The 15,396-nt window shown below is 37.9% G+C and overlaps 1 protein-coding gene across 2 annotated transcripts in view; it reads right to left on the bottom strand.

Moving 5' to 3' along the window:
• Positions 1-4,680: 4,680 nt before the first annotated feature.
• Mlf1 (myeloid leukemia factor 1) overlaps positions 4,681-15,396 on the bottom strand; it is a 44,007-nt gene continuing 33,291 nt past the window's right edge. For both annotated transcript variants that reach the window (XM_045130038.1, XM_045130039.1), the window contains exons 3-7: positions 11,092-11,175; positions 9,931-10,059; positions 6,892-7,051; positions 6,422-6,560; positions 4,681-4,962 (exon numbers count right to left, since the gene is read on the bottom strand). In XM_045130038.1, the coding sequence (XP_044985973.1) occupies positions 4,857-4,962; positions 6,422-6,560; positions 6,892-7,051; positions 9,931-10,059; positions 11,092-11,175 (618 nt within the window). In that variant the 3' untranslated portion in view covers positions 4,681-4,856. The remainder of the gene's footprint in view (positions 4,963-6,421; positions 6,561-6,891; positions 7,052-9,930; positions 10,060-11,091; positions 11,176-15,396) is intronic.

Raw genomic sequence — 15,396 nt, 5'->3', positions numbered from 1 at the left:
ACTCCTGTCAGATTGGCCACCATCATGAAAACAAATGATCATAAATGTTGGCGGGGATGTGGAAAAAAAGGAACCCTTCTGCACTGCTGGTGGGAATGCAATCTGGTCCAGCCATTGTGGAAAACAGTGTGGAGGTTCCTAAAACAGCTAAATATTGATCTACCATATGACCCAGCTATAGCGCTCCTAGGCGTATATCCAAAGGACTCATCTCATTTCCTTAGAAGTACATGCTCAACCATGTTTATTGCTGCTGCTCAATTTATAATAGCTGGGAAATGGAACCAGCCTAGATGTCCCTCAACAGATGAGTGGATAATGACGATGTGGTACATTTATACAATGGAGTTCTACTCAGCGGTAAAGAAAAATGAAGTTATGAAATTTGCAGAAAAATGGATGGACCTGGAAAGTATTATACTAAGTCAGGTAACCCAGGCCCAGAAAGCCAAGCGCCACATGTTCTCTCTCATATGTGGATCCTAGCTACAGATGACTGGGCTTCTGCGTGAGAATGAAAATACTTAGTAGCAGAGGCCAGTAAGTTGAAAAGGAGACATAAAGGGTGGAGAAAGGAAGGGAGGAGGATACTTAATATGTTGATATTGTGTATATGTAATTACAATGATTGTAATGGGGAGGTAATATGATGGAGAATGGAATTTCAAACGGGAAAGTGTGGGGGTGGGGAGGGAGGGAATTACCATGGGATATATTTTATAATCATGAAAAATGTTAATAAAAATTTTAAAAAATAAATAAATAAATAAATAAAGAATATATCAAAAAGATCATTCACCTTGACCAAGTAGGCTTTATCCCAGAGATGCAGGGATGGTTCAACATATGCAAATCTGTAAATGTAATACATTACATAAACGGATTGAAGGACAAAAATAACATGATCATCTCATAGACGCAGAGAAAGCATTGGACAAAATCCAACATCTCTTCATGATAAAAGTCCTACAGAGACTGGGAATGGAAGGAACATATCTCAATATAATAAAGGCTATTTATGACAAGCCTACAGCCAACATAATACTAAATGGGGAAAAACTGGAAGCTTTTCCACTAAAATCAGGAACAAGACGAGGGTGTCCACTGTCCCCACTTTTATTTAATATAGTTTTGGAAGTCTTAGCCATAGCAATAAGGCAAGAGACACACATAAAAGGGATACAAATTAGAAAGGAAGAGATCAAGTTATCATTATTTGCAGATGACATGATTCTATACATAAAGGACCCTAAAGACTCTAGCAAACTGTTAGAGCTGATCAAAACCTACAGCAATGTAGCAGGATAAAAAATAAATACACAGAAATCAGTAGCCTTCATATATGCTAACAACAAACACACAGAGGATGAAATCAGAGAATCACTCCCATTCACAATTGCATCAAAAAAAATAAAGTACCTTGGAATAAACCTAACCAAGGATGTAAAGAATCTCTACAATGAGAACTTTAAAACACTCAAGCGAGAAATTGCAGAAGACACTAGAAAGTGGAGAAACATCCCTTGTTCCTGGATTGGAAGAATCACTATTGTGAAAATGGCAATCTTACCTAAAGCAATGTACACATTTAATGCAATCCCTATCAAAATTCCAAAGGCTTTCTTCATGGAAATAGAAAAAACAATCCAAAAATTCATTTGGAATCACAAAAAACCTCGAATATCTAAAATAATACTGAGCAACAAAAATGTAGCTGGTGGTATCACCATACCTGATTTTAACCTATACTACAGAGCCATAGTAACAAAAACAGCATGGTACTGGCACAAAAACAGACATGTAGATCAGTGGAACAGAATAGAGGAGCCAGATGTAAGCCCAAGTAGCTATAGCCACCTGATATTTGATAAAAATGCCAAAAATACTCATTGGAGAAGAGACAGCCTCTTCAGCAAATGGTGTTTTGAAAACTGGATATATATCTGCAGAAGGATGAAAATAGATTCTTCTCTCTCTCCATGCACAAGAATTAAGTCCAAATGGATTAAAGACCTTAACATCAGACCTGAAACTCTGAAACTACTATTGGAAAAAGTAGGGGAAACCCTTCAACATATTGGTCTTGGCAAAGAATTTCTGAATACAACCCCAATTGCTCAGGCAATAAAACCACAGATTAATCACTGGGACCTCATGAAATTACAAAGATTTTGCCCTGCAAAGGACACAGTGAAAAAAGCAAAGAGGCAACCTACAGAATGGGAAAAAATCTTTGCCAGCTATATATCTGATAGAGGATTAATATCTAGGATATACAAAGAACTCAAAAAGTTAAATAATAAGGAATCAAGCAAGCCAATCAAAAAATGGGCTATGGAGCTAAATAGAGAGTTCTCAAAGGAAGAAATACGAATGGCATATAAGCATCTAAAAAAATGTTCCATGTCACTAGTCATCAGGGAAATGCAGATTAAAACTACATTGAGATTCCATCTCACTCCTGTCAGATTGGCCACCATCATGAAAACAAATGATCATAAATGTTGGCGGGGATGTGGAAAAAAAGGAACCCTTCTACACTGCTGGTGGGAATGCAATCTGGTCCAGCCATTGTGGAAAACAGTGTGGAGGTTCCAAAAACAGCTAAATATTGATCTACCATATGACCCAGCTATAGCACTCCTAGGCATATATCCAAAGGACTCATCTCATTTCCTTAGAAGTACATGCTCAACCATGTTTATTGCTGCTCAATTTATAATAGCTGGGAAATGGAACCAGCCTAGATGTCCCTCAACAGATGAGTGGATAATGAAGATGTGGCACATTTATACAATGGAGTTCTACTCAGCGGTAAAGAAAAATGAAGTTGGGCTGGAGAGATGGCTTAGCGGTTAAGCGCTTGCCTGTGAAGCCTAAGGACCCCGGTTCGAGGCTCGGTTCCCCAGGTCCCACGTTAGCCAGATGCACAAGGTGGCGCACGTGTCTGGAGTTCGTTTAGTAGAGGCTGGAAGTCCTGGCGCGCCCATTCTCTCTCTCTCCCTCTATCTGTCTTTCTCTCTGTGTCTGTCACTCTCAAATAAATAAATAAATAATTTTTTAAAAAAAAAAAGAAAAGAAAAATGAAGTTATGAAATTTGCAGAAAAATGGATGGACCTGGAAAGTATTATACTAAGTGAGGTAACCCAGGCCCAGAAAGCCAAGCGCCACATGTTCTCTCTCATATGTGGATCCTAGCTACAGATGATTGGGCTTCTGAATGAGAATGAAAATACTTAGTAGCAGAGGCCAGTAAGGTAAAAAGGAGACATAAAGGGTGGAGAAAGGAAGGGAAGAGGATACTTAATAGGTTGATATTGTATATATGTACTTACAATGATTGTAATGGGGAGGTAATATGATGGAGAATGGAATTTCAAATGGGAAAGTGTGGGGGTGGGGAGGGAGGGAATTACCATGGGATATATTTTATAATCATGGAAAATGTTAATAAAAAATTTTAATTTAAAAAAAGTTCTATTGATAAATGAGTTTCAAATATAAAATTCTTATTTAAAATGATACATGTCTGTGCAATCAAGCAAAACAATATAAACTTTGTATCAGCTATATAAATACTAAAGAAACCAAAAAAAAAAAAATGTCATAAACTTTCCTTAGCTTCACTTTATTATAGTGTTAATGAAAACTGAACATATTATAACATGTTACTTTTTTATGTTTAATTCTAAATGACAGAACTGGCTCTTTAATCTTGGTAAGCACATAAGAATAAGCAGTAAGTAGCTGGGTATGGTGGTGCATGACTTTAATCCCAGCACTTGGGAGGCACAGGCAGGAGGATCACCATGAATTCGAGGCCAACCTGAGACTGTAGAGTGAATTCCAGGTCAGCCTATGCTAGAGTGAGATCCTACCTCAAAAAAACAAACAAAAAAAATTGTTTTAGGGCTAGAGATGGCTTAGCAGTTACAGTGTTTGCCTGCAAAGCAAAAGGACCCCCATTCAATTCCTAGGACCTATGTAACACAGATGCACAAGAGGGCACATGTGTTTTGAATTGATTTGCAGTGGCTGAAGGCCCTGACATGCCCATTCTGTCTCTCCCACCCTCTCTCTCAAATAAATAAATAAAATTTTTAAAAAGAGTACATAGGGTTGGAGAGATGGCTTAGTGGTTAAGTGCTTGCCTGTGAAGCCAAAGGACCCTGGTTTGAGGCTTGATTCCCCAGGCCCCACATAAGCCAGATGCACAAGGGGGCGCATGCATCTGGAGTTTGTTTGAAGTGGCTGGAGGCCCTGGCGTGCCCATTCTCTCTCTCTCTCTATCTGCCTCTTTCTCTCTCTGTCACTCTCAAATAAATAAATAAAAATAAACAAAAAAATTTTAAAAAGAGTAAGTAGTAAGTACAAAACCAAAAAATACTTGGTAAGGGCTGAAGAGATGGCTTAGTGGTTAAGTTGCTTGCCAGCAAAACCAAAGGATCCAAGCTGGGTTCCCCAGTAACCACCTAAGCCAGATGCACAAGGTAGCACATGCATCTGGAGTTTGTTTGAGGTGGAAAGAGATCCTGGCACACCCATTTTCTCTCTCTATCTGCCTCTCTCTCTCATAAATAAATAAATAAATACTAAAAATACTTGGGAATATAAAATCAGCATGTGAGCTTTAAAAGTTATCATGTCTCAGTTTCATAGATTGTTTATCACTTTAATCATATTGTTGAACATCAAAATTTTATTCTTAAAGTAGGAACAATGTAAAGTTAGAACTTACAAGAACGTTGCAAAGTACAGTATTGATTTAACAGCAGGAACTTGGTCTTGTGTGTTATCTAGCACCATTACTTTCTTGGTTAAAACAATCAACTAAACAGATGAAATGTGTGACTATTTATTTTTTGTTGATTTTCACAGGCGATCCTTTTATGTTGAGTTTGTCCACAAAAATGTTTGATCTTTTTCCACTCTCAAGGGCTGGACTATGACGAAGTTTCTCCCTGAGAAATATAAACATAAACACTTAACCATTTTAAAAATGCTCAGTGGTTTATAAGTCGCTGAAAATATGTTAACAGCCACTGTAACTTAAAGAATTTTATCTTAAAACTTTCTAATAGCTTTGGAAAACATGAAAAGAGTATTCCAGGGCTGAAGAGATGACTCAGTGGTTAAAGTCATTTGCTTGTTAAGCCTGATGGCTCAGGTCTGATTCCCCAGTACCCATGTAAAGCCAGATGCACACAGTGGTGCATGCATCTAGAGTTCATTTGCAACAGCACAGGGCCTTGGAACACCTATATTCTTTCTTTCTCTTTCTCTTGCAAATAGGTAAAAATATCTTAGGAAGGAAGGAATTAGATAATGTCTCTAGTTTTCCCCCAGAGAACCAAATCAAGTTAAATTTCAGAATAATTACTTTAAGAATAAAAAGCCGTATAATTTTAAATATGTCAGTTTAAGAAATAAATATTTTTATTTGATTTGTTTGCCAGAAAAGAGAGAAAGGAGATAGTATGGGCCTACCAGGGCCTCTTGCAACTACAAACAAACTCCAAATTCATGAGCCACTTTGTAAATTTGGCTTTATCTGTCAACTGAACCTGGGCTGGCCACCTTTGTAAGTAAGAACCTTTAACTACTAAGCCATCTCCCCAGCCTCAATATTTGTTTTTAACACATTTATTTTTCACAACTATTCCAAAAGGCAACTCCAAGGGGGCTTAAAGTTTTATAAAAATTCCTTCAAAATATCTAATGCACATGAAATATGGTCTTTCATGTACTGTTACAAATTGTACAAATATTTAAAAATGCATTTATTATTAAGTGCTGAATTTTGATTTTTTAGGGGAGATAAGTCTTCTATAGAACCCTTCCTTTATATCTCTATATAAAATATTAGCTGGTTGTGAAATGTGTGACTATGAATATTAGGATTTGAATTTATTTTGCAAAATAACTATATTATAGTATATAAAAATTACATTGAGAGGATTTTTGGCATCTATCTTTAAAAAAATTTATTTTAAAATATTTTTATTTACTTGTTTATGAACAGAAAGAGAGTGAGTGAGTGGGAACAGGTGCACCAGGTATTTTGCTGCTGCAAATGAACTCCAGATGCATGCATCACTTTGTACATCTGATTTTATGTGGATATTGGGGAGTTGAACTCAGGCTGGAAGGCTTTGCAAGCAAGAGCCTTTAACCTCTGAACCATCTCCCCAGCTCTCATCTATCTTTTGAAACATAGCTACTAGTGAATTAGTATAATTCAAAAATAACACTTAATGGTTTTCAGATACAATTTGTATGGACTACTCAGAGTCAATGTAAAATCACTGCATTTTTCACAAAAGATACTATTGTTCATTAAAACTTCCTGGTAAGAAGAAAAACTATATAACTGTCAAATATCTGTATAAAACACCCACTACTTTTAGAAATAACTTTTACCTTCTTTTGTGCTCCCGTGATCCTGAGTGCTCATGACCAATACTTCCCATTCTACTGTTTTCTAGATTGTGTGATCGTCCACCAGGTTTGTACCTCAAAATTTCATTTTGCCACTCATCATCAAAAGCATGAGCATCACCTGCATTAGATGTCAGAATGAAAGGGGTTAGTGTTTAGTGCCTACTGTCAGGTCTGGTCTTGCTGTCCATATGCTTCATGCTAGCCTAACTTCTAGACAGGGGTACCACACTGCTTCAAACACAAAGGTTTTAGTTCGTTTGCCAAAAGTCATTGTAAAAAACAGATCTGTGAGATGATGCAATCACTGACAACATTCCCTACATACATGCTTTGTAAACTCCATCTTCAGAGACATTTCCACCTTGTATTGAACTCATCAAGTTCTATAACTATCACAGCAGCTGCTACCTGAACTTTTGTGAAGGAATATTATTTTTGTGATAACTCACTTTCGTTCATGTTGATGAACTCTTGATTGACCTCTTCATCACCAGTCTTTCTGTTCTTTGACTTTTTAATGATGTGAGCACGGTCATGGATGTGGTGACCAACAGCCATTTTTTCTAATCCGCTGTCAGAATCTCTCAGTGCCCTTCTTGTTTCCTTTATCTGTACAAATAAAGCAAATAAAAATTACTTAGTTATTGTGGTGCTTTGATTCAGGCATCTCCCATAAAGTTAGGTGTTCTGAGTGGTAGGTTCCCAGCTAAAGGTGATTTGGGAATTGATGCCTCATGGAGGGAGTGTATTGCTGGGGGTGGGCTTATGGGTGTTATAGCCAGTATTCTCTTGGCAGTGTCTGGCACACTCTCCTGTTGCTATTGTCCACCTTATGTTGAGCAGGGGGTGATGTCCACCCTCTGCTCATGCCATCATTTTCTCCTGCCATTATGGAGCTTCCCCTCGAGTCTGTAAGCCCAAATAAACCATTTTTCCCCCAAAAGCTGCTTTAGGTCGGATGGGTTTTGCCAGCAATGCGAACCTGACTGCAACAGTTACTATTTACACATATAGAATAGATTTAAATTTCTCAGGTCCTGTTTACTTACTGAGATAAGGCTATAGATTTACTGCTCTAAAACCATTATTTTTTACAATAAATATATGCTGATAAAAATGAGTAACTACAGGTTGAGGAGATGGCTCATCCATTAAAGGTGCTTGCTTGTGAAGCTGCTGGCCAGGGTTTGATTCCCCAGTGCTCAGGTGAGTAAAGCCAGATGCACAAAATGAACCTGCATCTGGAGTTTGTTTGCAGTAGCTGGAGGCCCTCAAGTAAATAAATACTTTTTTAAAATGAGTAACTACACTCAGTGACCTATGGTCTCAGACCACTAATATTTCATGTCTGCTTACAGTTTAATCCCCTTTCCCTACTGGAAAATGTCAAAGAATAAGTTGGTTAAATAAAACTTAGTCTTTTCAGCACTGTCTTTTAACAATGGAAATTCTTAAGGACAAACTAGTTACTCATTAGTTACACTGATGGTTCTGTTCTCATGGCTCCCACTTACCAATTCTATGGAAGTATTCTTAGAATATTTATGATAGCCAAAAATTACTAACATGTTTTCCTATGAGATATTTGCAATTACATTCAGGTACATTAAGACTTTGCTGCTTTTGGCACATTAAAATGTCTGTGGAGAATTTGCTAACCTATTCATTCTGACAAGCTTAACGTGTTACTACAAGTAACAACAAGACAATAGAGAAATGGGAATTTTCATACCATGCTTTGTAGAAGACAACAGTTTCCATCACTACCAGATGGTAATGCAGTAATATTTAGACAAAGATAAATCAATGTAACTTACCCTACGTTGTAGTCAGGTTCACACTGCTGGTAGAAATCACCCAACCAAGAGCAACTTTGGAGAAAATGGGTTTATTTTGACTTATAGACTCAAGGGGAAGCTCCATTATGGCAGGGGACAATGATGGCATGAGTAGAGGGTGGATATCACCTCCTGGCCAACATAAGGTGAACCATAGCAACAGGACAGTGTGACAAACACTGGCAAGGGGAAACTGGCTATAACACCCATAAGCCCACCCAACAATACACTGCCTCCAGGAGGCATTAATTCTCAAATGTCCATCAGCTGGGAACCTAGCATTCAGAAAACCTAAGTTTATGGGGAACACCTGAATCAAACCACCACACCCTACAAGCCAGAACCATTCACTAGACCCTTCTACAGGGAATCATGGAGAAGGACAAACTATACAAAATTAGGTACATGTAAATATCAGTACAGAAATGGATAAAACTTTGTGTTATATTTATATTCTAGGTACTATAATGAAACCAGAGCTACATGTCCCAACTTGAATACATTCCAGAAGCATATTACTGAGCAAAGGCAAGTTGTAGAGAACATACACAACAAAGAGCATTTATATAAAGTTTTGAAGCCTATAAAATCATCATTATGGGGCTGGGGCATGGCTCAGTGGTTAAAGTGCTTGATGACAAGCATGAGGGAGCTGAGTTCAGAGTGCCAGGGCTCATGTAAAATGCCAGGAATGGTAGCATGCACTTGTGATACCGTCCTTGGGAAGGCAGAGACAGGTGTGTCTCTAGGGCTTGTAGGCTAGTTAATCCCAGCTTTAGATTAGGCAAGAGACCCTGTCTCCAATATAAGGCGGAGAACAAATGAGGATGACACCAGATGTTGACATCTGTTCTCCACAAGGTTGTGCACCCATATACTTATGAACATGCACATACATACATGTTTACCACTCACATACATATGCAAGAATCCATTATATTTTGTGATGCATACATACATAAATAAAAAATTATTTAAATGCATGAGCATGCTGAGCTTTTGAGAAAACAGTTGCCTCTACAGAGGGAGGAAAATGAACTGAGGAATACATTTACATCAATTACATCCATGCTCAAAAAAAAAAAAGAACACAAGACATTTTGAAAGAAATAGAGAAAAAAATGAAAAAATGTTATGGACTCAGTAAATTGAGTGGCATATATATGGGTTTCTGTATAATTTATTCATTTATAATTTAACTTCAGATATAAACTATAAGTAGACATTTGTTTACTGAAAAAAGGCTTCTTTTAGAATGTACTTATCTTGTCACTATACAAAGGTCATATGTATTACCTTTTGTTTAGTGTGAGCTTATCTTGTCACTATATATTACTATTACATAGTGACAAGGTAAGTACACACTAAACATCAAAGAAATGTACATGAAAGGAGTCACCCTCATGGAGGTATAAAAATATGTATAATTTTTAATTGTTTTCACAGTGGTGACTGCCTTACATCTTGTCTCCCCCTGCCACTGTTAGGCAGTTTTCCCTCCTACAACCTAAGACAGCTCTAAGAATGCTTGTCCCATATTTATTCAATGCCATACTTATTCAATTTTTTTTTACTGGAATTGACTCCGGAGGTTGAGGTTGTTTCCAGAAGAAAAAGATAGGAAAATAAAATGAATTTAAAAAAACTTACTCCTCCTGGAGCACTGCGGGTTTGAGTCGAGGCCTGGAAAACCTTGGGTGGTTCATCTCCTACTTTGGAATAGGTCATAACTGAGGAAGAACAAAATGAATGGCCATTGGGATCCACTGAAAGGTGACCCTGGAGGCAAAAGTAAATGAGAGATTAAGACTCCAGTTGCATATGGAGATTTAATGTCAGGATTCAAATAGGTACCAATACTGGTATCAGTTGTACTAAGGATGCCATATTACCAGTAACTTATCCAAATGGCACCTAAAGTCCTAGCTTCTTTCATTCTGGGAACCAGTTCCCATTCCTCTTGTAAATAACAAATGCTTTACTCAGATATCCTTAATTTTTTGAGTGCGTGTGGCTTAGATTTAAATAAAAATGCTTTATACTTGAAACTGGGATACTTCCATTAGGCAGAGATTTCCCCCTGTATAGTTTTGACATTATCAAGTGAATTAGATATATAACAAGAACTTTTGTACTTGCTATGGGTATCATATTGATACATTACTGAACCATTACTCATACCTCAGATTAGGGCTTTCTGAATGAATCCATAAAATCCAAACTGGGTATATGGAATGATACAGGTTGATCTGAGCTACTTGTTTTGATGTTGTCATGAGTAGGAAGAAAAGAGCATGAGTATTTGTTTATAAAATCTGGATTGTATGGATCTCATCTCAGATCTACACATTGTTCTTGGAAGTTATTTTCAGGGTTTTTTTTAGTCATAAAACTTAATTTCTTAGATGCTACACAATGCTTTAAACAGATAGATTATTATGAATAATAAAACATGCAAATTAATAGAAATGTTCACTCACAATAGTGACTCAGGAGAATTACGTGTTTTGGAGTTGGATTATTTTAATTGTGAAAGTCAAGTAGTAATATTTTTAAACTTATAAGCTGGCTGTAAAATAAATTCAGTGAGATATGTTTTACTAATTGAATAAAAATGGAAGTATCAGCATGCTATAATCATTTTTCATAAAATTTTTGTTTCAGTTATATTTTGAATCATATAACTATTACATGTGCATTAATCACGTAAGATTTTTAGCTATTGTAGACTATAGTCAAAAGATGCTTGAAGGACACTACTAGAGGTTACCAGTAACTGAAAACAATGTTCTTATCCCTTTTGGTACTTACAAAGTTTCTCTGTAACTCCTGCATACTGTTTCTCATATTTAACATCATTCGGTCCATTGTCTGAAAAGGGTTGACATCTGTATGCTACAGGATATTAGGAAGTATATTATTAACTACAGCACCAAAGAAACAAATCAATTTCCTAAAACAGTTGAAAACTTTTCCCCAATCCATTTAGTGAAATATCATGCAGTGATCAACTACACAAGACTAATTTAAGGCCTATATGGTAAGTGTGACCCATTCAAGAAAAATGAAGCATGCACCAAATCCTGAGAAGCCTAAAGAGGTAATTGGGGACCTGTAACATGTACATACATGCACACAGAGGTGTACATATAACATGTACATATACACACAGAGGTATGTATGTAACATGTATATACACACACAGAGGTGTATATATAATATGTACATATGCATACACAGAGGTATATAGATATGTACATGCACACAAAAAGCATGTACTTATGAATGCACCCATATCCATACCATTTGTCTGCTGTGATGTAATTTGGCTATTAAATACTGAGTAGTTTTCCTGGGCTGTAAAGCTCTATTATCAGATGTTTTCAGTTTTCTTTCTTCTCTCTTAATATTCCACCATGCAAACAAATAAAACTTGACTATAAGACACCAGTGTCACCTGTACCAGTACTAAATGGCTTAAAGAAACTGCTCTTGTACTCGGGAGGCAGAGGTAGGAGGATTGCCATGAGTTCAAGGCCACCCTGAGATGACAGAGTTAATTCCAGGTCAGCCTGGACCAGAGTGAGACCCTACCTCGAGAAACCAACAACAACAACAACAACAACAACAACAACAACAACAACAAAAAGCTGCTCTCTAGCTGGGCATTGTGGCACATGCCTTTAATCTCAGTACTAGGGAGGCAGAGGTAGGAGTATCACCATGAGTTCAAGGCCACCCTGAGACTACATAGGGAATTCCAGGTCAGCCTGGGCTAGAGTGAGACCCTACCTTGTAAAACCCAAAAAAAGAAGAAGAAGAAGGAGAAGGAGAAGAAAGAAGAAGGAGAAGAGAAGGAAGAAGAGAAAAAGAAAAAAAGAAAAGAGAAGAAAAGAAAAGAAAAGAAAGAAACAGCAGCAGCAGCTCTCTAGAAGCCCTCCTCTTGTGGCATCACAGCTCGTCACATGAAGTGGTGATGTCACTCTCACTCATTTACATGCCCTTGCTTTGCTGCTGGCTAATTAGCCATTCCTGGGAAGTGAGGCATTCTTCAAAAGCCCAGGTAAGATCTCCTTTACAAATACTCATTTTGGGGTATCAAAACCAAGAAGGATATGTAAGCATATCCACAGACCAGGGGTACTGCTAAGCACCCTACCACACAAATGGCAACCCCAGAGAAAAGTAGGGTTGCAACCCAGAAATGTGCTTTAGAAAATTCTGCCATCCACCCTAGATTTTAACACTGGGGCACTGAGCAGAAAAGTAAGCACCGATTCCAGTTCATCATCTGATGCACCATCTATGGCCATGAAACAATGTGAGTGGCTCAAGCAGGAGCTTCCTGAGTACACTGAGCACTCTGGCACCCGGGTGCTGAGAGCACATTGACTCAGTCTCCTAAATGCTGAGAGGACTGTGGCTCATTCTTCTGAGTACAGGCAGACAGTGACTCAATCTCCTGAGTGACAGCAGGGTAGCTCAGTCTCCCAGGTGCTGAGAGCACAGTAGCTCAGTCTCCTTAGTGCCAAAAGCACTATGGCTCAGTGGTATCATTTGGTCCTTTGGAGAGTCCTTTGCTGTGTGTGAAGCCTAGTGTACAAAAACAATTATCCAAGGCCTACTCTGGTCTACTGGATTTGTACAAACCCTCTTTAGGACATGTTCTCATACAGAAGAGAGAAAACAAAAGAGAAATATTTAAGGAGAGACTGACTCAGCTATGGGCATACAGAAGACCACAGAGAACTTAATATGCAGCATTTGAGGTTCAGTTCTATAAACATTTGGACCATTTTGTTTGAACACTAGGTGAAAATCAAGGCCTGTATAATAGATATGATACAGAAAGTTAACAATGCAGAAGGGGAGGAGGATGGAGGAAAAGATCAGACCATGTATTCTGTTCTCACTTCACTGTAGGACTAGTCATCAAAAGAAGCACCTGGACTTTCTGGGGAAGCCTTGAAGTGGTGAAAAGCGGAGGCACAGATGTAATTTCCATGCTTGGAAATTTCATTCTATTTATTTATTTGAGAGAGAGAAAGAAAGAGAGAGAGAGGCCGAGAGAGAGACAGAGCGCGCCAGGGCCTTCAGCCTCTGCAAATGAACTCTATACACATGTACTACCTTGTACACCTTGCTTATGTGGGTCCTGGGGAATTGAACCTAGGATCTTTGACTTTGTAGGCAAGGACATTAACTGATAAGATATCTCTGCAGCCTCTTTTTTTCTGATTTTTAAAAAATATTTTTATTTTTATTTATTTATTTGAGGGAGAGACAGAGAAATGTACAGAGAGAGAGGGAATGAGAATGGACATACCAGGGTGTCTGGCCACTGCAAATAAACTCCAGATGCTTGCATCCTCTTGTGCATCTGGTTTACGTGGGTCCTGGGGAAATGACCCTGGGTCCCTTGGTTTTGTAGGCAAGTGCCTAAACCATTAAGCTATCTCTCCAGCCCCCATTTTTTCCTGATTTTTAACACAGTTCCTCTTCTTCATGCAAACATCAACTTGTTAGAAACACAGCTTTTACCTATCATCCATGTGTATATAACTATGCCATTCCATGTCCTAAAGTATTATGATGATCTGAAATTATTTTATTGTCTCTTCCCATTTTTAAAAAGGTACTTTTAAGATAGGCATGGTGGTGCATGCATTTAATTCCAGCACTTGGGTGGCAGAAGTAGGAGGATTGCCATGAGTTCAAGGCCACCCTGAGACTACAGAGTGAATTCCAGGTCAGCCTGGGTACGAGTGAGACCCTACCTCAAAAAACCAATGTATATATATTAAGGAAATTTGGGTAGTAAAATGTGGGATGGGGCAGAGGGCATCAGGATCTGTTGCAACCAGCTCTACTTATGCAGGGCAAGCAAGAGACAGCACTGACCAAATCACTGAAACAGTGGCCAGTGAGCTTTGCATGGAAAGTTACCACAAGCATATGGACATCCTGACTTCCAAATATAGTATGAGATCCCTCTGCAAATCAAGCAAATATTCTCTCAACATCTAGTTTATGTAGGGGCTGGGGATATGGCTCAATTGTTAACTGAATTCATATCCCTAGTACCTACATAAAACCCAAGTGTGGCAGTGCTAGCCTCTAACTCCAGTGTGGAGAATGCAGAGACAGGAGAATCCCTGGGCTTGCTGGCTAGCAGTCTAGCCAAATTGGAGAACTCTAGGTTTAGTGAACAAACTTGTTTCAAAATTAAGGTAAGGTAGAGAATGACTTAAGAAGACACTTGACATCAAGCTCTGGCCAAAACACACAGATGAGCATATACATGTACATGCACATCTGTACACACATGTGCACACCAACCCACACATATGTATGCACACCACACATATATGCAAAACAGATATTTCTGAAGACTGACTATATTTATTTTGATGGCACTTCAGGAAATATTTTATAAACATGTTCAGATAAAGTTAATACATGAAGCAGATGTTTCCAGTACAAATACTAAAAGCCACTATGACAACTAGTGAGATGCATGCCATTCAATCTGCTTGAGTTAATGAGAAATAAGAATCTGTCAGAAAACATTGCTGAAATAATTTCTGTCTCATGATACAAACCATACCACCAAAACTGCCAAAAGGCACAAGAGAAAAACTCATTGCCTACAAAAAAATCCAGTGAATTTTGTTTGCATTTATTATATAGTCATAGCAAAAATGTAAAAAGATGCACTGCATAAACACATAGCCTTGAGCTACCAACATAGTAGAACATTTTAATATAAAAACCTCAATATGTACTTTTTAAATTATCTGCTTATTATGCATTGTAGGGTCTGACAGGAGCCTGGAAGGCAAATAGGGAAGCCATATGTCACTGAATATATGGCCACTCTAGAAAGGCAGTGGGAAGAAAAGTATTTCCTATGGATTAAGACAAATATTTCAAAATTAATTAGAATAGAAGATATAATTACATATTAAATCCTCTTTACTTTGCTGAACTACTCCATAATTTTGAAAAGATTCATGGGTCATGCCTTAACCAATTAAAACTAAAAACTAGCTACATAATAACAAAACCAAATGCTCACAAAAATAAGTAGAGATACTACATCATCACACCACCAAA

Source organism: Jaculus jaculus, chromosome 11 (genome assembly GCF_020740685.1).
Source record: "Jaculus jaculus isolate mJacJac1 chromosome 11, mJacJac1.mat.Y.cur, whole genome shotgun sequence".
NCBI lineage: Eukaryota > Metazoa > Chordata > Mammalia > Rodentia > Dipodidae > Jaculus > Jaculus jaculus.
The sequence above is the reverse complement of the archived record's forward strand: the minus strand, read 5'-3'. Positions and strand labels throughout refer to the sequence as shown.